The sequence below is a fragment of the Ailuropoda melanoleuca genome, chromosome 16, assembly GCF_002007445.2.
Source record: "Ailuropoda melanoleuca isolate Jingjing chromosome 16, ASM200744v2, whole genome shotgun sequence".
NCBI lineage: Eukaryota > Metazoa > Chordata > Mammalia > Carnivora > Ursidae > Ailuropoda > Ailuropoda melanoleuca.
The window spans coordinates 62,425,884-62,451,509 of NC_048233.1; the positions used below are offsets into that span (position 1 = coordinate 62,425,884).

General features: G+C 32.3%; 1 protein-coding gene and 1 long non-coding RNA gene across 3 annotated transcripts in view; one reads left to right on the forward strand and one right to left on the reverse strand.

The window, feature by feature from the left end:
• ELP4 (elongator acetyltransferase complex subunit 4) overlaps window positions 1–25,626 on the forward strand; it is a 244,991-nt gene that overhangs the window by 120,795 nt on the left and 98,570 nt on the right. For both annotated transcript variants that reach the window (XM_011222740.3, XM_002917478.4), the window contains exon 9: window positions 2,231–2,337. In XM_011222740.3, coding sequence (XP_011221042.2) covers window positions 2,231–2,337 — 107 coding nt within the window. The remainder of the gene's footprint in view (window positions 1–2,230; window positions 2,338–25,626) is intronic.
• Window positions 1–25,626, reverse strand: part of LOC117796728 — a 112,187-nt gene that overhangs the window by 2,672 nt on the left and 83,889 nt on the right. The window contains exon 2 of the long non-coding RNA XR_004621380.1: window positions 8,493–8,590. This is a non-coding gene — a long non-coding RNA (uncharacterized LOC117796728). The remainder of the gene's footprint in view (window positions 1–8,492; window positions 8,591–25,626) is intronic.

Consider the following 25,626-nt stretch of genomic DNA (forward strand, 5'->3'; position numbering starts at 1 on the left):
CTTACATAGAACCATTGAAATAGGAAAGGTTTAATAGTTTTGCACATCTTAGGTCTAAATAAAATATAGAATATGATGAATGATAGATTGTTACCTATTATACTGAGTAAAATGTCAATTATTGCTCTTATGATTGTGGACCCACTGTACTTCCGTGGAAACCTCTAAAGACTGAATAACTTATTTAAAGCCTGCTAGAAGATTGTATAAGATTGTGATTGCAGGACTATGACAATTGCTAGAGTCTACAAAAAAAAAAAAAGTTATAGGATACTTTATATAATAACCAAGAAAATATAAGCTATGAATAAAAGCTACATAAAATAATTTGCCTCACGATTATTAACTTGCATTAACTGTGTGTGCTATATGACCAGATTAACCCTATGTATAATTGCTTAATCCATTATCATCATTATTATAGGAAAAGGACCATTAAGATTAAACTATTTCTTTTTTTTTAATTTGTTATTGTGCTATAATTGACATACAACATTAAAGTGTACAAAGTAATGATGTGATAGATGCATGTATTGTGCAATGATTACCACAGTTAAGTTTTGTTAACGTACGTCACCACACATAGTTTACAGTATTTTTTTCTAGTGATGAGAACTTTTAAGATCTTCTGTCTTAGCTACTTTCAAATATACAATTCGTTATTGTTAAGCTTAGTTATCATGCTGTACATTACATCCCTAGGACTTATTTGTCTCATAACTGGATAAACTATTTTTCATTTATTATTATTTCTGCTTTCTATAAAACACCTCATGTTAAATATTACCTTAATAAATTGTATCTGATATCATTCAGAAGTATTATGACCTAATAAATTTAGTAAATTGTATTTAATATTCTAAGACAGTTATTTTGATTAAAACATTTCAAGGGTGAAAGGCTATGATACTTGGTGCTGAAATCTCTGAATCAATAAACTATTACCAACAGATAAATGACTGGTTTTGACGACAAGTAACGTTTTTGTTAATAAGAAGGACTTGATAAACTGTATTCATTCATTGTGTAAGGCCTCCTGACTTAGGAGCTAAACAAGCATACATATACCAAGGTAAAATGAGGAAAATCTGGTGTGCTCTTTGCTAATGTATTTTCCTGAGTAACTCTGTTTAAGATATTTTTAATCTGCATCTAAAAGCTGTCTTCTTAACATATTTTGCATTTTTTAAGTTTACTAGATTAGGTAAGGTATTTCAGTGAATTATTTTTGAAGAGACCATTTTGAAAGTTAAGCACCTAGAGGTTTATTTACCCTTTTAAGCTAAAATGAATACATACATCACTAAGCATTCAAACACACACTAAACTATATACTAGAGAAGCAATTCTTTAAATAAGATGCATCTCATTTGTTCAGACTTGGATTTGCCTTCTTCCCCCATGTTTGGAAATCAGTGTCTTTGGGATGATGATTTTTAAATATGGGCTGAGTCAGGCAGAGAGATGCGCTGAAGAATCTCCCGTGTCTTCATCTGTGGCAGATGACCCCGAGTTTAGTCAGAAACTGCATTAAGCTACACAAAAGGCATCCAGTGCCCTTGTCAGGAAAAATTAGCAAGTGTTTCTACTGACAAGAGGCCAAAGCTCACGGTTTACCTAGCACTATTACAAAGCTTATAACAGCTACATAAAGGTCTAACATGCCATAGAAATGAGTGTCTTGGGATGGCATAGGGGTTAAAGTTTGATCCTAGAGTGTCCTCTGAAATGTAGTTTTCTTCAATGGTTTGCTCAAGTCATTAATAAGGTACAAAATGAAATACTTTTCATTAGTGCTTCACTGGTTATCAGTAACCCATAAGCCTTGTTTTGCTGGCTGCTTACTGGTGCATTTAATAAAATAAAGATCACTCAGTGGTGCCGTGGGCAGCATGCAAGGTGATAGCCATATTTGCTTACTGTAAATACAAGAGAAAATCACACACAAACCGGCTGTAGTTTTGACAAGTACTAAGATCCCTCTTTACATCTGTACTTCTGTACCAAAGTGCAATTAGTTTTCCTCGCACAAGGATTTCTGTTTATCTTATTCTGCTTGATTACTTGAGTATAATCACACCATTTGCTTCATTGCTCCTGGTAGTAAGCTCCAGTTTTAAAAGGGGAGGATGCTTGTGTGTAAATTTACAGGATTCTGCTGTAAGACTCTTAATTTATGCATCTAAGACAGTGTTTTAAAATTTTTTTCTTTTAATTTCCTTTTCACAAGGTTTGATTCACATTCGGCAGATTCCTCGGCTTAATAACTTGATTTATGATGTATCCGATGTCAAAGACTTAGCTTTTAAATTAAAAAGGAAGCTATTCACCATCGAGGTAAGAGAGAATTTTTGTATTTCAGTTCACGGACTTGAGGTTAAATAGTCTATGTGTGTATAAATATGAATTTTTTTTTTTACTTTATTGAAATTCTTAGAAGATGTTTCCTGCTAATATTCTTAAGGTCTTTTGATGTAACAAAATAATGTTTTTGGACTGTCTTATTTTTTTCTCTTTTAGTGGCATATCATTAGAGTATAGCAAAAAATGATTTTGTTTTAAATGTCTATTCAAACTAGGCTCCAAACTTACATGATAACTGTGACATGCGTACTTCCAAGGCTTTCAAAAGCATATTTAATTAAATGTTAATGAGCTGTGCTTATTTGTGTGTGGAATGTGAATGCTACCCACAATTGTGTATGGCTAAGAAAAGAGGATATCCTTATCTACATTCTGAAAGCAGTTTTCTTTACTATTAGTGAAATCACCTTTCCGCTTTCCATGCTGAACAAAACAAAGTATAATTTACACCAGTGTCTTTAAGTAAATTTTCTACAAAACTTAAACTTTTTTTGTGACCTTTATGCAAGCAGTAGTGACAGAAAGTAGTGGTACAAAAGATTTATTTCAACTTAATCTTGCTACAGAGCAAATGAACATAGCACTATTAAGCAATTAGAGTTGATGTATTTATTAACGAAATAAATGCTCAGGGAGAGATGGCTTTTGGCTGATGTGATACTTATCAGTATAGTCCGTGCAATTTTTTTTAACAAAGACATAAAACAGCCAAGCAGCCTTGACAAACCATTTTGTTTAATCTCTTTTCAAATGAAAAGCTCTTAAGCAGGCCACTTGTCTTAACTGCTTGAAACCATAAAAAGAGAGAATTGCCACCAATAAATTAGCATATTTTTAACTTCATCACCAAATGATGGTCAATGTGGCTTGGCACTGCTTTGGTGTTTGGGACTTCACCCTTAAGTGACCACTTTGGCCCTTTTTTGACCCTCTGCCCTCTTTAGCTGGCCACTTGATAAGGTAACTTCATGGTTCTCTCTCTTTTTCTCTTTCCCTTCACATTTGCAAGTAGCACTAACCTATAAATCATTGTAAGGGCCCTATCCAGTGACAAATTAATGTGCCCTCCTCCTAATTAATGGTCATCAATGTCCTTAATTATCTAATCCTATTGAGAGCAGTTAATAGTTAATCAGGCCGCCAGTTCTTCAAGCAGGTCATCTCTGCAGGAGTGTTAGAAGTTTCTCATCTGGGGATACTCCCTTCAAAAGCCACTTAAAGCCAAAAGATCGAGAGTGTAGAAATACTGATTCTTGAGCTAATTTACTTTAGTTCTCAAAAGAAACCATTGAAATAGAACCCAACACTGTAATTGTTCAAACTTTGTTTCAGTTTTTCTGATAGAATACTGAGAAATTTACCATTATTATTTACCAATTTTAAGCAATATCTTGCTTAAAAATTTTAGAGTGTTATAGTTAGTGTCACAAGGAAAGCATGCCTCATCATTTTCTTTTAAGTTGAGCTTATATTTTTAATGAAAAATGTGGGGTTTTTTTCTCTGCACGACATCTTTTTCCCAAATGAGTATTCTAACAACCAAGTTTAAGGTATCATATCTATCATCATACAAACTAAGCAAGCAGATTCCCGAGTGAGAATCATACTGCACCCAGAGAAAAAGTAGCACTGTAGTGTGAATCATGTTAATCTCTCTCTCTCTCACACACGCTCACACACACACACACACACAACTCACATATGCACACACACACTGGGTCTTATTTTGGGTGTGAGTAGGTAGAAATAATGGACTTAAATACTGTCAGGTGGGACTTCTCCTTTGAATAAACTGAGGTTCTAACAGTGACTTTACCATTGGAGCTGATGTGAGATCTTTTATAAACTACATAGGTTTCTGTTGCATTTCCTCTCTTCTATTCCCAACATTCTAAACTAAGAGAACAATTATAATTGATCACCTGTGGTTTGTAATAAGTATTCGAAAACAAAATACAAATAGATGGTTGGTTTTTAAAAAGTTAATATTTAATACAGTTGAACAAATCCTTTACCTTTTTGGCTTATAACCTTCATCTTTTTTTATACATAGAAATATAGGTATAACACATTCCAAATAATTTATTCATTCATGCAATAAAATTCAGTTTGGTGATTAGAAAAATATGAATTCAAGAATGAAACAAACCTAATAGAAGCATATATAGGTATTATTACAACACAAGATAAAATCATGTGGTTCACATAAGACTAAATGATTTAGATACAGCATTGTACCTTATAAAATGCATACCTGAAGAGATAGCAAGTCTTTGGTGACATATTGAAGAAATTGGAAACAAGAGGATTCCTTTATTAGGGGAAAATTATCTATCAAGTGACATTGTTTTAATATGCACAACAAATGTTTTTTTAAAACCGATACTAAAAAATAATAAAATCTATACTAGTCTGTAAAGTGTGGGACTCTAATATAGCAGGCATTGAATCTGTGTTTTACTTTCAGAAGAGAAAGGTGGTTTAGCAGGTAAAGCAGAAATAAGTTTTCTGATTCCATACAGGTAGATTTGTTACATGATGGAATTTTCTATCAGTCACATGGTCTCAAATTTGGCATGTTTGGAAACAAGGAGCAAAAAAACCCAGGAAAATACCCTCATCTCTATTTTTAGGGTCCTTTCTTTGATTTATTAAATCCTCTTTTTATATATGAAAACTGAATTTTTTTTATATACTAACAGCCACCAAGGGCATCTAACAGGTAGAGCAGCTTTAAACAGCAGTCTTTAATTTTTCTGAATGGAAAAGCAAAAGAATATTTCTTTCTTCTTGGAATGTCTATTGGTATTATTCAGATTCAAGTGGAAGCATTTATCTAATCACAGTAAATTTTTACTAATACCTAGTATTTATCAGCTATGAAGCTCTATAAATTAGCCCTCTACAAAAACCATAGCAGAATCATATCTATAGTAATGACACTAAAATCCTGGCATGTATTCTGGATAAGAAAAAGAGAAAATTTAAGGTTGATTCAGTCTGGCCTCAGGTTAAAAAAAATAGCTTTCCAATTCTTGGAAAACTTATAATCCTTGTAAACTGTGCATAGTAACTCTCTAGCATATTTGATTAACCACGACATACTACTTATTCCTTGGCCTTACCACATAACCTTTATTCAATCATAGCAAGATTTATTAAGCCTTTATCGCATACCAGGCCCTCTACTAGCTTATTTATACTTTCTACATAGTAACTGAATATTTTTTAACAACAGGCTTTACTAAGATATAATAGTAGACTCAATATATAGAAACTATGTCTTTTTCATCTTCATATCTATCCCAGAACTAAAAACAGAGTCATACACTTAACAGGTATAAAATCCTTGCTGAAATGTATGTATAAAGATAAATTATGGAGTTTGAAAAATTATCCAAGTAATACAGCTATAAATATTATGTAAGCTCCACTAGTCAAGTGACGTATAAACACTACCTTCTCCGTTAATTTCCATGAGAAATATAACTCGGGTACATAGTTTCACTTCCAAGCTGAAGTGACTACTTAGACTTGTATTTTTTTTCAGTTCTGTAATTTTTGCTTCTCTACTGTTGGGATCATCATTAACCAGTTTTTTCTTTGTATTGGTAATTTTAATGTAATTGTAATACCTAAACAAGTAAGATTTGGTAAAAATTGAAATGTGGCTTCATTTAATTTGATGATATCATAACAGCAAATTTTCAAAATAAGGGTAAACAATACTTACATAGGCTTTAATTGGTCCAAAAATAGTAATTATCATAAATAGTATATTTATGTGGGTTTTGCACATTAAATGAATATTGAGAGTCCAGAAAAATCAAAGTAGATAAGTTTACTCAAGATCGTCTTAATACTTTGCCCCTAATTCAGAACACAAGACTCAGGTACCTCTCCAGTCATCAAGAACTTTTTCTCACAGAAGAATTGATAAACCAGTATTTATTTAGTAACAATTATTTTTGATGCACTTACTTAGAAAATTCACTCTTAAGTATTCAGACCAAAATATTATATGCCATCAGTATAAATTAGCTTTATAAAGTATACTTGATATGATTCAGTAGAATTATTTGAAATTTTTACATATTGGAAAAGCATAAACTCTTACAGTCACTATGACAATGTTGGACAATGTAGAGTTGCATGATATCTTTGGTCCTAGGTTTCCTTACTTCCCTACATTTTGTATCAATAGCCTTTCCAGTTTTAAATGGGAAGTAGAAAGGGGACTGTTTACTATACCTAGAGGTACAGCGGAGGGTTGGTTAACTTATTTGTCAATTAACAATTATGTCACTAAAATAAAATAATGGAAACATAAATGCCTGGTTCAAGAGCATCAAGTTGTGGCACAGTGGACCATGTAGTCCGATATACCTTTTCTGATAGTGATGCCCTCCACAAATATTGAAATATTCAATTCCAGATATATTGCAGTTAGCAAAAGAAAAGCAAAGTGGAACATAGGCATCTGTTCATATAGATCAAATCATTTGTCAAAAGTAAATTCAAATTAACATTCTTTAACAATGGAAATGTCATTTTGTACATGTTTACATCTTAATATATTCATTATATTACCATCCCATTATTTACACTTTAATTCCTAAGTAAGGTAGACATACAGTAGGGTCATATACGTTTCACAGACTTTCCAGAAGTTGGTAATACTGTGCTCTTATATATTTCACATGCCATAGTGAGCCTATCAAAAGTGCATACCACCTTAAGGGGAACACAGTTTTGAGACTCTGTCTAATCCTATTTCTTCCCACATTGGAATCTTAATTAGAAGAGATAAGGAAAAAAAACATCATTTAACTAAATTATTGTCTTGAATCTGTAGCAAAAGGTATAATCCGCAATTGGGCCAATTAGTGAACCCCATAGTTAGCTATGCTGCAGCGAACAACTTGATTAGATCTGACACCATCCTAGTTCTCACTGTTGTTTTGCCAGGTATGATGGTCAGACTTCAAAGAGCTTGAGGCATCAGCAGGGCAAGGTTTGGAGGCCAGCTTAGGTCCGGTTGTTAATCTCTCTACTAAAACCACAGCAGCTCTCACACAAAACAAGCTTACAGGACACAATCATGCGGTATTAAAGTTAGGGTTGAGTCATGCCAATTTGCCTTTGATTTTTTGATGATTGACCAAAGATGGCTACATGACTAGACACATGCTAAAAGTATACTGATTAGGTAAGTTCCCAAAATATTTGAAGCATTTTTTAACTTCCTATATAAATGTTGGGAAAGTTTATCCCCTTTGATCAAACTTCCAAAGTGATAGTACTGTATCAGGGGGAAAATGAATTATTTCTTCCTGGCAGCCTGAATCCCAAACTTTTCACTTACCACTTCATAAAAATTAGTGTTTACATTAATAATTCCTTAAGGAGAATGTAAAAGGAAATTTTTTCTAAGTGGTAAGCTTTTTAAAAATCTATTAAGCGCATTAAAAGAAAAAACATTTTTTCCCTGAGTCATTTATGTTCACTGACAATTTTTCTGAAATTTCTTTATAATTATTTTCCACTTAAATGTTGAGTAAAGTGCCCTTCCAGGATGTGATTGCATAAGTGTTCTTTTCTCTGCATTCTGATTTGTTGGAATATTGCAGTAATAGTGACATGTTTCCATTCTGAGAAAAGCCTAAGGCTACTTTAGTATTATTCCGAATGATTGAAGCTGCCATCTTGCTGACTTTCCCTTAGGCAGCATAGGGCCTGTTTGCTTTTGTGTTCATTTCACATGCTTCCTGTGAGTTGGGTTGGCAGAACATCATTGCTTCATTTGGCAAGGAAATTCATGTTTGGTTATTATATGTCTTAAAGTTTCTGTGTGGTCATCAACACCTGAGATATTAAACTTATACTTTGTTACATCAAATGAATCCTGTTTCTTTGAGAAGTATTTTTAATTATCTTATGACACCTTGACTGTGAATAATTTTTATATAAAAATGGTCATTTTATAAGTGAACTTAAAGTCTAATATTTCACATTGCACTAATTTCTATACTAATTCATACTACGTTTTAGTCAGGAATATAAAGAAAGCATGTATTTGAATAGCAAGATGGTGGCACAAAGCAAAAGTCTAATATTTAGAATCTTACCCAATAGTTTTCAGTCCGTGAGTCTGTTAAAGATTCTGTGGTACCTGTAGTCCAGCAGTCGCGCTTTTGAGACCAGGATGGTACAGATTCAGCATTGTCTAAGGATACAAAGAGAAAAAAAAATCTCTTCTCCTCTTTCCTGAGTTTTCCAGATACAAGCATTTCTGTATGTATTCTAGGGTATGGCTCCAGGAAAATTATATTGCAGTACTTCAAGGATTTTCTTACAGCATTTGTAGAACTGCTGTAGCAGAATTCACCCAGTTTATGTGGTATTCCCTAAACCACTTCCTCCCACAATGTGCTATTTGTGGTGTCTGAGGAAGACAGAAAAACAGAAAATAAAAAATGATGACAAATCATGGCTATCCCATTTCGTTAGCTGGAAGGTGAGAACATATATTTTACTAATATAACCTCCCAGGTGCCTAGAAGAGTAAGAACACATTTTAGAGCTTAATAAATATGATACCCATGAGCTTTATGATTAATATCGGTAACTTTGGGAATACTTTTGTACCCAAAACATCTTTAGTCCTTCTTCAAGGTCTTCGCACAGCAAATGTCCGGAATATTCATCCCTCCATCATTTCATGACTTTTTCTTGTCTTTGGATTGCAGGTTAAATATCTCAGCCTCCTTAGAGAGGTTTTCTCTGACTGGCCCATCTGAATTATTCACTCAGTTATCTATTATCATGTGCCCTATTTTAATTCTCAGTGTAACAGATATTACTACAATTGATTATCAGTTAATTTGTTTGTTATTTTTCAACATTATTCAGCCTAACTTGCTGTAAGCTTCACAAGATTAGGGACATTGTCTGTCTTTTTTTTGTGGCGAAATCCCAAGCACACATAGTAGGTACTTCATAAATATTTGTTAAATTGCTAAAGTACTATTTTTAGAGTAACTCATGTCTACCATTAGTGTATTTAAAAACATGTATCGGGTATCTCATTCATTCTCAGCATTGTGTTGGGTGCTTACACATACACTACCATATTTAACTCTTATTTGATACTCACAGGAGCCCTTGCCATTGGCATTATTACACACATTTTAATGTTAGGGAATATAAAGAGTTATGTAACCTTCCCAAAGTCATAGAGCTAGGATTAAATCCAGATTTTTTAACTCCATATACAGAATTACACTGCAAAGTTAACATGTTCAGGAGCTCTGTTAATTATTATTGATTTAAAAATAAAAAGTTCTATTGAGTGTTTAACAGGGGCCTAGGACTATTGCAAGTGCTGTATTGCCATTACCTCAGAGATCTCACAACTACTGTGTACCATGATTATCTACATTTTATAAATGGGGAAACTTAGAGTTCAAAGAGATCAAGTAACCTAACATCCAAAGTCAGAGTTAATAACTGACAGAAAGGACACTTAGACCAAAGCCTGGGCTCTTAAACAGCAGCTAGTCCCCACGCCACAAGATTTGCTGCCATCTCATCCTCAGTGCATGAGCCAGAAAGCCTCTGCCCTGAGACATAAAAAGGAACAAACCTCAGAAATAGACACACACACATGGATATATACTCTTTTAACATTCATGTTAAAAATTCTTGTGATCCTAGTAAGCATTTCTACTCTATTTTTTATAAAATACCTTTTAAGATTCAGATTGGATTAATCATAGCTTCTCCCTTATGTAACATTGCGATTGCAAGATTGTTCTTTTCCTTATTTTTTTTACTAACTTCTGGTATTCGGTTGGTGTTCTTTAATAGACAAATTAATTTGAAAAAACTATAAAGCCATTCCCTAAAACACTAACAACTTCTGTAGGATTTCTAGATCTTAGCTACATAAAGTGGGGAAAATATTCTATACAAAGAAACAGGGTTCCCTTCCTTTGCTATTTTGTTATGGTTCAAAAGTTTTGAAATTTAATTACAGTGTATTATTATTGTATTCACTTATACTCAACATGCAGGTATTTTTGCAAATATTAATTTGCTCATAGTTACCATGTTGTTATATTTTTTCTAAATTATTTTACATATATCATCTTTGAAGCATCAAAAAATATCTTGTGAGATAATTAAGGCATATATAATTAACAAAGTAATAAGATACCAAATTCAGTTTCCTAAAATTTCTTTTTTTTTTGCCTCCTTTTTTATCATAACTTGTTCTAATGAGGGTTTGATCCATTCATATTAATACCTATTTCTTTTTCTGTTGCAAATGTTTCATTTATTGGCAGTCTTTCAAATACCATCTTTAAGCAAAGTTAAGCAATAAATCTTATGATTGTGAAATATTTTCCTTTTTATTGATCAATATTACTAAAAAAGTTTCTACAGTTTAGTATAAGAAATGTTCCTCCTTAAGGAAATATAAGATTAAATATAAATTATTAGTTTTTAAAAGACAGAACTTTTAAGAGACTAAGAGAAACTGAGGTGTAATGGAAATGCTTTTAACCACAAAACTAGTAAAGCAGTTCTCTTATTTAAGGAGAAATTAAAGTTTCATCAGAGTTATTACTGTCATAACTCCACGCCACAGTGGACATTTCATAGAGTAGCCAGTCCAGGTTCTTTGTATCTGGTATAGTGAAGTTCACTGAACTGTTTTGTCAGGTGCTGTCAAGTCAACCCACCATTGTTGTAGAGAATCAGACTAAATCATTTTGGCATGAGCCTTCCAGAAATGAGATACTTAATATGAATGGTTTAATGAAATGGAGTATTTGGTTTCAATTTTTTGTAAAACTGTCAAAAATATATTGCACTCATTCAGAAATTTCTGAGTAAATCAGTGAAATATCTGATGCTATACTTCATTGAAATTTTGCTTTAAGTATCTTTACTTAATATAAATAACTTTTGGAATGTATTTGAGTATTTGGGTATGTTTTGTTGGATATATGATGATTCCCTAAACATTTCAAAGTTGTAAAAGTTTCAGAGAAGAGTTGTCTTTTACTAAGATTAAAATTTCCTGTTATAAAATGTTGCTAGTACCAAGTTTGAAATAACTATTTTTGTTTCCAAAGGCTATTTTATTAAGAACAAAGTTGTATTTTATTACATTTTTAATGACTTAATGAATTGTTTGTGCAAGTTCTAAATATTTAATTCTTCCATGATTGGAAAAACAGCTTATCCTTCTGATCAATAGTCATTTAAAAGGCATTATTATAATGTAGACTTAGTTAAATGCCTCACACTTTTTTTGTGTATATATTTTGATAGGTAGAGGGGTTGTTGATATATCTGCTCAACAACCTAAGAAATATTTTACCAACTTATACTGTAGCTATGGTGTAGCATTGAAAACCCTTGTAACAAAAAGCTTCTTGGTGCAATTAAAGGTCACTTGTACATATTGTAATAGGCTACTCATTTACAAGATCTTTGTTAAGGGTCAGTGCTATAGCATGAAATGGATTGCCCTAGTTGAGCCTGTAAATAAATGGGTCAACTTATCTTGTATTCAGTGGGCAAAGGGAAAAGCTAACACAATACTAGTTTATTAATATTTTTACAAACAAATTGCTAAAATGTTGAGCAAAACCAAATGCACTAGTACTCTATTCTTGATATAATTATAGAAAATTACTAAAATGTATAGCTATAGTTTTTAAAGAAAACTGCTCATACACCCATACACACAGTTGTTTAAATGCAGGGATCATGTCCAGATATAGAAAACATAGCACAATGGTAGTGTTCAAATGTTCTTTACCATTAAAACTAGCATGTTTCAAAATGGCTAAGATGTATATACCCCATTTTTTCTGTATTAAAGTTCAAAATTTGTAAGGGATAGGTATGAAAAAGTAATCAAACTAGACAGTGATTTATTTTCATTATTTTTCATAGCCTTTCTAGCACTCTGAGGGAAATAAATGGTGGTGCAGATAAAGTATTAGTAATGATCCGTGCTGAATGAATTCACTCACCTGATTTTCAATAAATTAAGATTTTAGAATGAAAGCAAAACTAATGATTAATATATTTTGTACCTTACAGTAATTTTAATGCATTTAGATTTTGTGTTTTATGTATACATATATATATGTATATATATATACACACACACATACATACACACACATATATATATGAGGTGTAAGTCATTTTTTGTTCTCAAAATCAAATTAGTAAAAATATACTAATGAAATAAATTTATCCAGCACTTTCTAGCTTCTTCCATCTGAATTTGGCCATTCAGATACACAACTGTACACTCCTAATTATCTTGGGGGTTGCTATATACTATCAAAAATTTAAATTTGTAGCCAATGCCAATTCAAATCTGGGTCAAACAAAAGTAATTTAGCAATGGGTTTGAGTCAGAAATCAAATGAATAATGATAAATTACACTTCAAAAACCTGTAGGACTGATTTTTATAGAAAAATACTAAGGCCCGTCATTAAGGCCAATCATGATGCAAGCAGCCAAGAATATCCCTGATCCAGGTCAACTCTGCTTGTTTAGTCCTTGACTATCCACTCTTCAATGTTTTGTTTGGCTTTGCTGCCATACTTCTTTAACACGGTGAAAACATCATGATCATGCTTAAGCCTTTTTTATAAAATATCGAAACTTTGGGAAAACGTGGTTCATCTAGGGGCATAAATGCTTTAAACTTATGTCTGTTTTACTCATCATCGTATCCCCTCTTCCTAGTTCAGTGCCTGATCGTGTATGTGCTCAAAAATTATTGAATGAATGAGTGAATGAATGTCCCCTTGACAGTGCTCAAAACATATTATATGACTATAAAATCTCCCCATTTCAGACTATTTAATAGTCTGAGTTTTCATAAATGGTTAATCTACTTCTAAGGTTTTAAATAAATAAAATAACCTTCAAATACAGCAGCTGATCCATTTGCAACAATATGGATGGACCTATAAGGTATTATGTTAATGAAATAAGTGAGAGAAACTCAAATACCATAGGATTTCACTTACATGTGAAATCTAAAAAACAAAACAGATGAACAAACAAAACAAAACATAAACAGACTCATAGATACAAGAGACAAACTGTTGGTTTTCAGAGAGGGGAGGGGTGGGGGAGCAGGTGAAGGGAATTAAGAGGTACAGACTTACGGTTATAAAAATAAATAAGTCATGGGGATATAATGTACAGCATAGGACATAGTCACCAATATCGTAATAACTTTGGTAACTAAAGTTATGGGGATCATTTCATAATGTATAAAAATATCAAATCACAATGATGTACACCTGAAACTAATAGGATATTGTGTGTCAATCATACTTCAACAAAAAAATTTCAAAATCAGCTAATAATATAATGAACTGTTATAGCTGAAATGATGTCGAGCTGTAGTCTTCAGAAATATCAGCTAGAAAGTGAGGAAATATATAATTTTTAGTTACCAGAAAGTGATTGGTACTCTATTTGAATCAATATTTCCTTACTGTCATTTTGTTGTCACTTGAAAATTATTTTGAATGCTTCATCTTAAAAGATTTTATAATAAATTTTCCAAATTCATAAAAGTCCCCCAGAGCTGACAGGAATCAGACAAGAATCAGTTCTGATCCTCCTTGGGTTTAAAGTACATATACGTTCTAATCCCCTTTGACCCAGTAATTGCCTGTTAATATGCCTGGTCCTCTTGGGCCAATAGAATGGATTTTATTGCCTTTATGGTTTTCTAGCTTTTAACAGAAAAATATTACTAAAGATTTGCGAGACTCAGGAGTTAAGTGTGAAATAATTATGTACAGTGGAAGATAAATACAACATTTTGGTTAAGTTCAGATTTAAATGTATATTGGTAGTAAAGCAACTAATATCACTTCCATAATAACAAATCATCAGAACTATCACTATTGAAGAATCATCCTACTGACCTCTTTGTGCACATGGAGCTGACAAGTCCCAATCTAATTCTTTAGTTTGTCTTCTTAAGAATTTCCTCCTGGGAAACCATTCTGGCCAGATAGAAATTTAAGGACAATTATATTCAGAAGAAAAGCTTTACAGTGCATAATTTATAGCTGAATGCATTTCCTTCATGGGTCCTATTGACTTAATGTGTAATTTACTCAAGAAACAGAAAGAGAACATGTGAAGATATTTTGGAAGTGTGATCAAGTCTTCATAGTGCCATAAATATGAGCCATTTCTTTGCTTTAGCACTCAAATATTATAACATTCCCATCATTTTATTGGAAAGTTTCTTATGATTTGGTTCAAGTAGAAATAGATAAGTAAAAGACAATATTAAACCAATTTCACCCCTAATGCTTTAAAGCATGAAGTTCACAGCCTATGACCTATGGGCCAAATCCAGCTTCACTGTTTTTTTAAATAAACTTTGATTGGAACACAGCCAGGCCTGTTTGTTTATGAACTGACTATGGCTGCTTTCATGCTACATCACTAAGTTGACATCTTATGGCACACAAGGGCAAAACATATTTACTATCTGGTCATTTACAGAGAAAGTTTGCTATGAATAAGAACCACTGCTTTAGAAGACTACGTACTTTAAGGAAAATTCACTGAAAGAATTAAGTAGAGGATATGCTTGATGGTCTTAAAATTAAGCTTTGAGTAATAAGAAACTCATATAATCACTTGACGTGTGGTTTACACTTTCTGAATGAAAAATACAGGTGTGTCTCTTGGAGAAAATACCTAGATTTTTTAAAATGCTAAAATCAGAAGGGAGCTTAAAGGGCTTCAAACTCAGCTTCTTATTGCATGCACATATTTTCTCACCCAGCCTCTCTGTCTTCATGAGGAACTCACTTTCTTAGAGGCACCCCATTTCAGTCTCTACCAACTACAGTTGCTAGAAAATTCTTTCAGATGCTAGGGCAACTTCCCACCCATTACATTAGTACTAATTCGGCCTTTTGAAGCCACACATTAATTGCTATTTTATATAATAAAACTGGATTCCTAATAAACACATAATATATGAAAAACAATTAAAATTTATGTGCATATCTTCTTATTTTTCCTTAGATTTGGTGTTTCTTTTATAAAACATTATAAATTAAATTAGCCATTTTATGTTATTTATTGTACATTTAACTTAGAATCTTAAACATGAAGCACATATAATCTTTAGAACATCCTTTAAAGGAACTTTTTTCTTTTTTTTTTTTTTAAATAAGGTGTTAATTAGAAATGTTGAAGTAATAGACTTGAATTCTGAGGTTAAAAGGGCTTCATGAATTACAGGTCCATGCAATTTAAATATTAAAAATTAGTATTTTTGTTTGTAGCATGATTGAATTCACAAATGAGCTTCAGATGATTTAAAGTGAGAAAATCAACACTAAATGTGATTTTTCAAACTTATTGTAATCTATTTAAAATTATTTTACCATAAGTAAATTATTCAAAATGTCACATTAAACTTTTGATGACTGAATAATAAGCATAAGGATATATTTCTAACAAGTTTTGATTTTATCAGCAGAAGTATACCAAAGAAAGATGAGCTGCTCATTACCCACACTACCTAGTGTATGTAATTGATAGCCAAATTAAAGCAGAAGGCTTCAGTGACCACTGTGGATCAAGAAGTCTTGCTCATTTTTCACTCCATTTTTTAAAAACTGTAGGAATTTCTTAGGGAAGGAAATAAGACCACATTAAAGCTTAAAATATAAATATATTATTAAAAGTAATTTTGGGACTGGTCAGAATATTTTTAAGCTGTATGAGACTTGAGTTGGAATCTTTTGCCATTTTAGTTAGAAAATTTAAACATGTGAGGACAGCTTTAGTCAAAATTGCTTTTACTTTATGTCTATATTATTTTTAAAATAATTGTGTAACGATTAATGTCTTTGGCCTTTGTAAATTGTTTTAAAATTAGATAAAACTAATCCTTCTCAAAGGTGTTTATAATGTAGAATAGAAAAAAAGATTGCATGAAACCACACAAAAAGGACTCAACTTAGTGTTTTCAGCCTAATAAAAATGTTGTAAAAATACTTGTAAGCTTGAAAATCACACTAGCTATTCTTGTTTCAAATTCTGTTTAATATATTGTTCTGTATGATTTTATAATAAACAGATTACTCCTTGAACAGGAATTAAGAATAAAGCTGCCAGGAAGGGGTTTTGTTGTCAGAGTAGTTCCCGCCTCATGTTTTGTAAGAGATTTCATGGTCCCATTGTAAAGAGTAGATGATTTAAAACGTGTTCCCAAGATAAACTTTCCCATTGTCATTAATGAGGATGGATAATACTGAGTGACAAGTGCATTAGGAATGACACAGAAAGAGCTGTTAGATTTGTCAGAGCATATCACTTCAGGCAGTGACACTTGAGGACATTCTTTTTGTGGATATTCAGTTGGGTTGGGGGGGTTGGTTTAAAGCTACCAAAGTTTGTGTTTGCTAATAGAATAATGTATTTTACGATTTATAAATGTATATTCTCCAGTGTTTAGAAAATATTTGGAAGGTTCTTTAGATTAAGTTATTCCACATTCTAAGTTTATACCCTTACCATATACTGATTTCTTCCTAAGAAAGTCATCAAATTATGTAACATTTAAATGTTAATATATTTTCACAAAACCAATTTTTCTTTTAAAAAGTCTGGTTTCTTGGAATTTTCAACTGAAGGAAAGAGAGTAATAAATTTTTTGAAAGTATCTTACTGTCTTAATCCTAGATTTAAGAGGGGCCTTTTTATTCTGCATCTCAGTGAGAATAAAGATTTTGAAATAAGAGAATACATGTAATTTATATTATCTTCCTAAAAATATATTATTTTGGAGGAACATGTTTTAAATATTAATCAATGAACAATTAATAATGTATGACTTTTCTGATATTTAAAGTGTTTCCAAACTGTTAATATGCCTCTCAATTTTGATTTTGAACATGCAATTGGTCACTTTTGCGCCTTGATTCATCTTTCGTGCTGCCAACCAAATTTTGTCTCTGTATACCTTTTTGACACTAATAATGACTGAGTCTCTGTTCATTTGAGTTCAAGATTTCCCAAGCGGCATTTTGGAACTAGGATAAACTATCTATCGTGATTGCATACCACTAATCTGTCTCAACCAAACCACCCTATGACTGAAATTATATTTGACAGTTCACCTCTTCTTGATGAGCCTGAGGTGAACATAGCTACAGACCATCCCTGGGAGGACATGGCAACTACTCCATATGCTAGGGAGGGTCCTTTTATTTGTGAAACAAGACTTAAACTATGCCTGTAGCAGAAGAGAGATACTTCTCTTACTCTAATTTTTCCAATTTTCATTAGGATTGCTTTTACACTACAGATTTTTTTTTTACCCAAAAATGTTTGGTGAACATTTTCTGCCATTATAAGTATACGTATATATGTATTATAAGTATACATTAACTTCACCATGAAGTATAAGTACATACTTATAAGTATACATATATGGGTATTATAAGTATAGTATATATTAACTTCACCATGAAATTAAAAATCATGGTCATTAAAAAAAATATTTGTGCTTTCTAAAATGTTCTCTTATCTATATACCACAATTGTCAAAAAACAAAGATTTTTCTAGTAGTTTGGCTCCTACCAGAATTTACCAGTTCTTGAACCATCTCAATAAATTTTCATATTACAAAAAATGCTTTTAAGAAGGATTTAATTATCTCATTTTAACATAAAAATATTTTTCAAAATAAGTTTCAAATTTATTTTAAGGGTAAAAAAATAGATTTTAAAGATAAATAGATTTGAAAAGAATAATAAATTAAACACTGTAGCAGGAAATATTTTAATTTTTTCGTTGTTTCCTTATATAGACTTTAAAATAAACTTACTTACTGCCCTATATTCTTTTTGTGATTCCTTTGGAATCAGAAATTATCAAGGGGCGCCTGGGTGGCACAGCGGTTAAGCGTCTGCCTTCGGCTCAGGGCGTGATCCTGGTGTTATGGGATCGAGCCCCCACATCAGGCTCCTCTGCTATGAGCCTGCTTCTTCCTCTCCCACTCCCCTTGCTTGTGTTCCCTCTCTCGCTGGCTGTCTCTATCTCTGTAAAATAAATAAATAAAATCTTTAAAAAAAAAAAAAGAAATTATCAAATATTTTGAGATGATGGACAAGGAGATGTTAAAGGACTTACTATTAATATCTTAGAGAAATGAGAAATCTGAAATAATTTTCGGGAATGTATATAGAGGTTTAATCATAAGATTAGTTTTAACAACAAACATGGAGAAGCAAATGAATATGAGATTTAAATTGTAAAAGAAAAGATTGAGATGACTTAAAAAAAGGCATTTTGATGTTAAAATGGTTTTTCAAAGACCACATATAGAAGTTGTGATAAAATGGTATCTTTTTAACCTGTCCTCAATTGTTGAAATGTGATTCTATCTAAAGATACTCAGATGGCCTAGAAAGTTTGGCCCAAGTTAGTTCATCACAGCAATCACTTAATAAGTTTATTCCTGATAGTCTATTAGTTTTAATTAAAGTCTATTATTCCCTTGAAAAGATTCCTTTTAATAAGGGCAATTTTTTCTATAATCTTATGAAACAGTAGCATAGTCACTAATGCATTCTGCACAGAGCCTTTCTAGAGTAACTGTTGTCAAATAACCATCAACTTTATTTGGATATTTTTGTAAATTAATTTTCTAGTATCATGTAATTATTTAGTCAGTATAATAAGTGAAACACTCATATTTTTAATGCAATATAAATTATTTTTAACAAATGTAATCTTTAATTTTTATTATTTTCTACAGTATTTTTATTTCAACTCATACAATGGTTATAAGTGAATCACATGAGATTTCAGTAACATCACCTAAAATAAGTATCCTGAAAAGAGTGTCAAAGTAACCTATTTATATATTTCCACATTTTTAATTTCAACTGTATAATTTCTACCAGTAAGCTGCATAATATATTTTATGACACATATTTCTGAAGAAAAGGGAGTACTATCAAAGTAAATTAGTAAACTATATACGTTATTTCAAAGCAATCAAATGAAAAAAGTCTAACTTATACAGTAATTCTAATGGTAGGCAGCCTTAATTTTGTGCTAAATTTTAACTTAGGCAGTAAAAGCTGTGATCCATTCATCTTATCATACCCAGTTACTCCTCCCATCTAATTATATGATCATTAAATGTACTTTTTTATTATAGGATGCATCTGCATATTTTTTTAAATAAAATCGCTTCCATTTTTCCTGCAAGCATCTATTTTCTAATCAGAAAAGTTGATACTACATTGCTTTGCAGTAAATATTCAAAAATTTAAAAATGGTAATTATTGAATAGTTATGATCTGAAAAAGTAATTGCTTCATTTGGAAAGCAGAATGTTTATTTTAAATTTAGAAAACAAGCAGATTAAAATGATGTTTTGTATAATATTTAAATAATTATGTTTTTTGTTTTGGGTTTTAATATAACCTTTTTTTCAACATTTTTAAAAAATATATGCCTAAGCATGGTACACCATGAATCTTATAAAAAATATGACAAGAAAAGAAAGTAAAATGCTCATACCTCTTAATAAATGTTTTATAAAATTATCCTGAAAAAAGCCTTAACACCATCACATAAGACAAAATTATTGTGCCTTCAGACTATTTTTAAATGATTGACAACACTCAAGTCACTTGTTTGTATCGAGAAGGAATAGTTCCTTCCCACTAAAATAATTCCCTCATCTTTGCTTTAAAAGTTGGGATGAGATTTACTTTGGTGCCATATGTGTGTGTGTGTGTGTGTGTGTGTGTGTGTGTAAGAGTGCCATAGAGAGAAGTGTGAGAAATTCTGTCAGATTTTTTAATATCTTGACTTAGGATGAAATGTTTGTTATTTCAATATAATGTACATGTTGAGTCAATAAAGTTTCAAGGACTAATTATGTGAGGTCCAGATTAACTGTAGATTTTTATAAATTTGTTCAGTAAATTTTTATGGAGGTACTTTTAGGTAAATTTTTAATCTAGTCCGGTGCTCGTCTCTGGCAACCTGTCTAGCCCATCTCTTGCCTGAACTCCAAGTTGCAGTCTGACTCTTGTACCTGTAGTCCCCATAGTGGCCCATTTTGTCACTTCCAGGTCTCTTGTAAATGCCAAAAATATTCTCCTTTTCTTCCAAGTATTCTTGCCAGGTCAATCTTGTTCTTCCTTTAGTTAGATGTCACTTCCTCTAAAACGTCTATCCTGATTCTTCAAAACCAAGTCAAGTAGCTTACCTTTGTACTCCTAGAGTACCTTGTAAATTACCTCTATTTTTACACTTTTAAACATTATTTTAGTTTTTTGTTTCCTTGATGTTTCTGTCTACCATGCCATAAGCTGGTGGCAGAAATTGTGTCATGTTCTTGTTTACTAATGCATACACAGCACCTAACACAGGATGTAGCACACAGTAGGTGTTTAGTAAATATTTGTTGAATGAGAAACTAATAATATGTGGAAAATATTACATCTGCTAAATATAGTAATATATCTGCTACATATATCTGCTAAATCTCTCTCTTTTTTAATTGTCATAAGAACACTTAAAACATGAGGGACGCCTGGGTGGCTCAGTCGGTTAAGCATCCAACAGTTGGTTTTAGCTCAGGTTGTGATCTCAGGGTTCAGAGATCAAGCCCCATGTTGGGCTCTGTGCTCAGCACTGAGTCTGCTTCAGATTTTTTCTCCCTCTCCCTCTGCTACTCTCCCTGCTCTCTCTCTCTCATAAATAAATAAATAAATAAAATCCTTTAAAAAAAAAAAAGAACACTTAACATGAGATCTACCCTCTTAACCAGCTTTTAATTGTATATTATCTTATTGCTGACTATATCTTTAACTCTCCGTATGGATCTGAGTTGTCTGCTCTTTGAGGAAGAGCATTAAGTAATCAATTCTCAAAGCCCAAATGCAGCGCCTGGCATAGTAGCCATACCAGCCTGTTTTAATTTTCCCTAATTAATAAACTGTTTCTTGTCTTTAAGGTTGGACTACTTCTCCATATCAACCTAGAACTTAAAAAAGCAAAAAACAAAACAAAACAAACAAACAAACAAAACCCACTTTGATACGATATGTAACTTGATCTTTCCTACTTGGTGAAGATTTTGCTAGCTCCTTCTCCACTCCAGTGACCCTTTTCTACCATTATATTGACTTCCTTCTAAATCTTTGGCTTATGTAAAACTCTCCTTTTTAATGAGAAACTATGTTTTTTAGTGTGTTAAAACACCGTCCAATAATTTTAATTCAAATTTAAATGCTTTTTTTACCTTGTCTATATCATCTCTTCCTCTTGCCTCTGTAGACATATGGTAAAGATTGGGTATGAATACCCATCAGGATGACTAATTAAAGCCAAACCAACTGAGCATTTAAAATATACCCTTAAAATAGAGGGAGGTGCCAAGTTGATAACATCTTGATAACACTGGATAGTAATATCCCATGGGCCTACATATTCATTGTTCCTAGTCAATTGACATTTATATCTATTATCACTTGAGTGAAACATGATTAATTACTTTATGATAATTTGGATCATTGTTTAAAATTAAGTTTGGAAGTGTTATGTCCTGGCCATCTTCTTTTACCATTCCTTTAGAGGATTGGGAGCCACTCTGCTACTTAGGGAAGATGATTTCTCCTTCCTATTATTATATAATAAGCTTCATTGTTTTCTAAATAGGAGACTCCTTCTTACTGCTCTAAGAGTAATAATTTTATGCTGCAGACATCAAAGATGAAGGTAAAAATGTCACATTGTGATTCTGTCTCCATGACACGCCACAATAATACAAAATGAAAAATTCAAGCAAAGAGAGCCTTTTGCTTTTTCCATGGTTTTAAAAGACATGTTTCTCAGTTTTTCTTCTCTACATTGGACATTAAAATAAACATTTTTTATGTAATTAGAAAGTTGTAATTATATCTTAAAATTTATTATTTCCCCCCAAATACTCTTTTTCATAAGGTGGGGGTTTTTTTTAACCAAGAAATAGGAATTCTAGTTTCCACTTTTCAATTAAATCCTAGCTATTTTAGTTGGAGATTTATTGCCTTAATCCATATGTAATGTGTTTATCACTTAGGAAAAATTTTAAAAAATGGGTTAGTAATTTTGTATAATGCCATAATTATATCTTTCATCAGGATAATTATGTAAAAGTAAATAAAGGTAGGGCTAAGATAATACCTAATTTAGGATGCCTTTCAAATGTATAATGCTTATAATTAAAGATTTCAAATAGAAAGTAAAGGGCCTTAGTTTCCTTACACATTAGCCTAATTTTCAAAATAAAACCATGAAAGTTAGTTAAATAGTTTCTTTGCTCACACACACACGGAATCACAACTCTCTACTTAGAAGCTTTTTGTAAAAAAATAATAATAATAATAATAAATAATCTTTTAGTGTCTTAACACTAGCAAACAGAACTTAAAGGGTGAATTTCGTAGCTCATCTAACATGCAAGACTGAGAACAGAAATAATTTAACTAACCTTGTGCCATGGGAAAGTATTTAAGATGTACAGTGGGAAGTATGCAATTATTCATTTCATATTACTTAAACCACTGAAAGAAATATCAATCACTAAAAGTAAACATCATACATTATACATGATTTCATAGATTTAATACATTTTAGATAATTGCTCTCTAAATTGAAATATAAGACTTTATGTCCTTATAAACAAGATAATCCCCCTCCCCTTTACTCCAGGTAGACTAAAAGGCACATTACAAATGCCTTGCCTAGCCTAGCACCTAATAATCTTAACTGACACATATGCATGTTCAGATGCAGATAACTCAACCTCGATACCCCAAAACACATATCCTCATAATAGCCTTTCTAATGGCACATTGAGCTCCCCAGTGAATAATGGTTGCAGCATCTAAGGATAGAAAGCAACAAGACTAACATGTGAAGCGACTGTAAAAAGCACTTCTCTTCCCCTGACTCTGCTGTATACAAAATTCTGTGAACCTCTAAAGTAATCATGTGACCTAAGGTTTGGCCTCAGGTTGCTAATAGAGGTCATTAAGTTCTAGGTCTGCTACAATATTACCATTCTTTCACGCCAAGAACTTTATTTTAAGCAGAGTCTGTCTTTCAGCTGCTTAGTATTCATTTTCATTTTTCTGGTGGGGGCATAGAAGGTGGGTGAGGGGGGGAGGGTGGCAGGGATGAGGCTGATGACTGTAATTAGGGTGCTTTTCAACCCTAAATTCCGATACAGGTAGGAAGACCTCTAGATACCTCTGTTGATCACTCCATAGCCTTCACCAGCCTACTCAACTGGACCCAGTTTTAAGTAATTAATGGTGATGGACCCAGTGTGAGTGTACCCTATACTCATCTCATTGTTATTACATGAGTCAATAAAGGGCTTCTGTGTTGCAGAAGTTTCTAAGGGACTGTACAAGTTGTTTTGTTACACTGAAGTTGTATCAGTTATTACTTTTAAAAATATATGAGCCATCATTTGGGACTTTGGAGTCCTTTGTTATAAGGGGATTTTGTTATAATGGCATTTGTTATAAATAGTGTTTATTCTGTTACTATGTAACTCCTCAGAAATGACTTTTATTGAGCATTTGTGAATTAGAAGTAATAATTCAATCAAACAGCCATTACATGCACAGTTCAAGTACTATACAATTCTAATAACATGTTCTCAAATGACTTCCATATGAACTCATGATATTCTGTTAAGGGTGGAAGACTGAAAACCAGAAATTAATAAAACTATCATGAAATGGCAATAGTTTTCAATAAGCCATGTTTTTGATGCATAAACTCTCATCCCATTATCAATTATCCTAACAAACTATACTACTCTAATGATCAAATCTTTCTAGGTATAGATATGAATTATATAAAAGAAAATACCTGAAAATATTTCTTTAAACACACCAAATATGTTTGGAATTCCTAGTACACAATATAATATGCTGTTCTTCTTGATTCTTTTGATTATGTATTAAGTAGCTCATTGTTACTTCATTTAATGGAACTGGAACTGGAGGGGTTCTTAGAGATGCTGTTAGGCTACAACTGATTATTTAAAATAATCTTTTGACCTAAGGGATGTAGTATATGACCATAAAAACAAACCAAAGTGTAACCTTTGGACGTATCCAAGGATATACTGTTAGCAAGTCATCAGTCTGTTTACTGCATTGGAGAAAGTAAAGTCACTCATAGTGTTGTGTTGTTTTTTTTAATGTAAGTAAACAGTACAAGATCTGTGTGGAACTTCTTTTTTCTTTTTAAGATTTTATTTATTTATTTAAGAGAGAGAGACAGAGAAAGAGCACAAGCTGGGTGGAAGGGCAGAGGGGAGGGAGAGGCAGACTCCCCACTGAGCAGGGCTCAATCCTGGGACCCTGAGATCATAACCTGAGCCAAAGTAGACACTTAACCGACTGAGCCACCCAGGCACTTCTCATGTAGAACCCCTTGAAAAATTTACTTAATAGAGCATTTAATGGAATACTATTTAGTAACCCTTTAGAGCATTTTTAAGTTGTAAAACATTTTATTTAATAAAGGATTCACACCCGAGCATTGAAGACACATTCTTCACTTACTAAATAAGGAAAAAAATTGCCTCTGAGTTGGTGTGTTAAATTGCTTGCATGCTCTTGGCATTTTAATAGGAAAACTAAGTGTGATGCTACCAGTCATCACGTCTTTGGTTGACACATTTTCTTTAATAAAAGATAGAATATCGGGAAACATTTATTTCTATCTAACTTGGATAGAAGTCTGTATTATGAGTCTGTTTAGAAAGCTACGCCAAAACACTTGATATGGAAAGTCTCATTTATTAGGACTGTTAATATGAGTTACCTTTTTAGCTTGACCTACCAACCATTTTTCTTCATTTTGCCATTTATGCATTTTAGGATTGGAAGTAAATGGAGCTAAACCATTCTTCCCTACAGCATTGAGGTCTTCACATAAGGCCTGTTTGAAAAATGCCAGGGCATGGTTTTTCTCTCAAACCCGAAGACACAAAATTAATTTTTTTTAAAGATTTTATTTATTTATTTGACAGAGATAGAGACAGCCAGCGAGAGAGGGAACACAAGCAGGGGGAGTGGGAGAGGAAGAAGCAGGCTCATAGCAGAGGAGCCCAATGTGGGGCTCAATCCCATA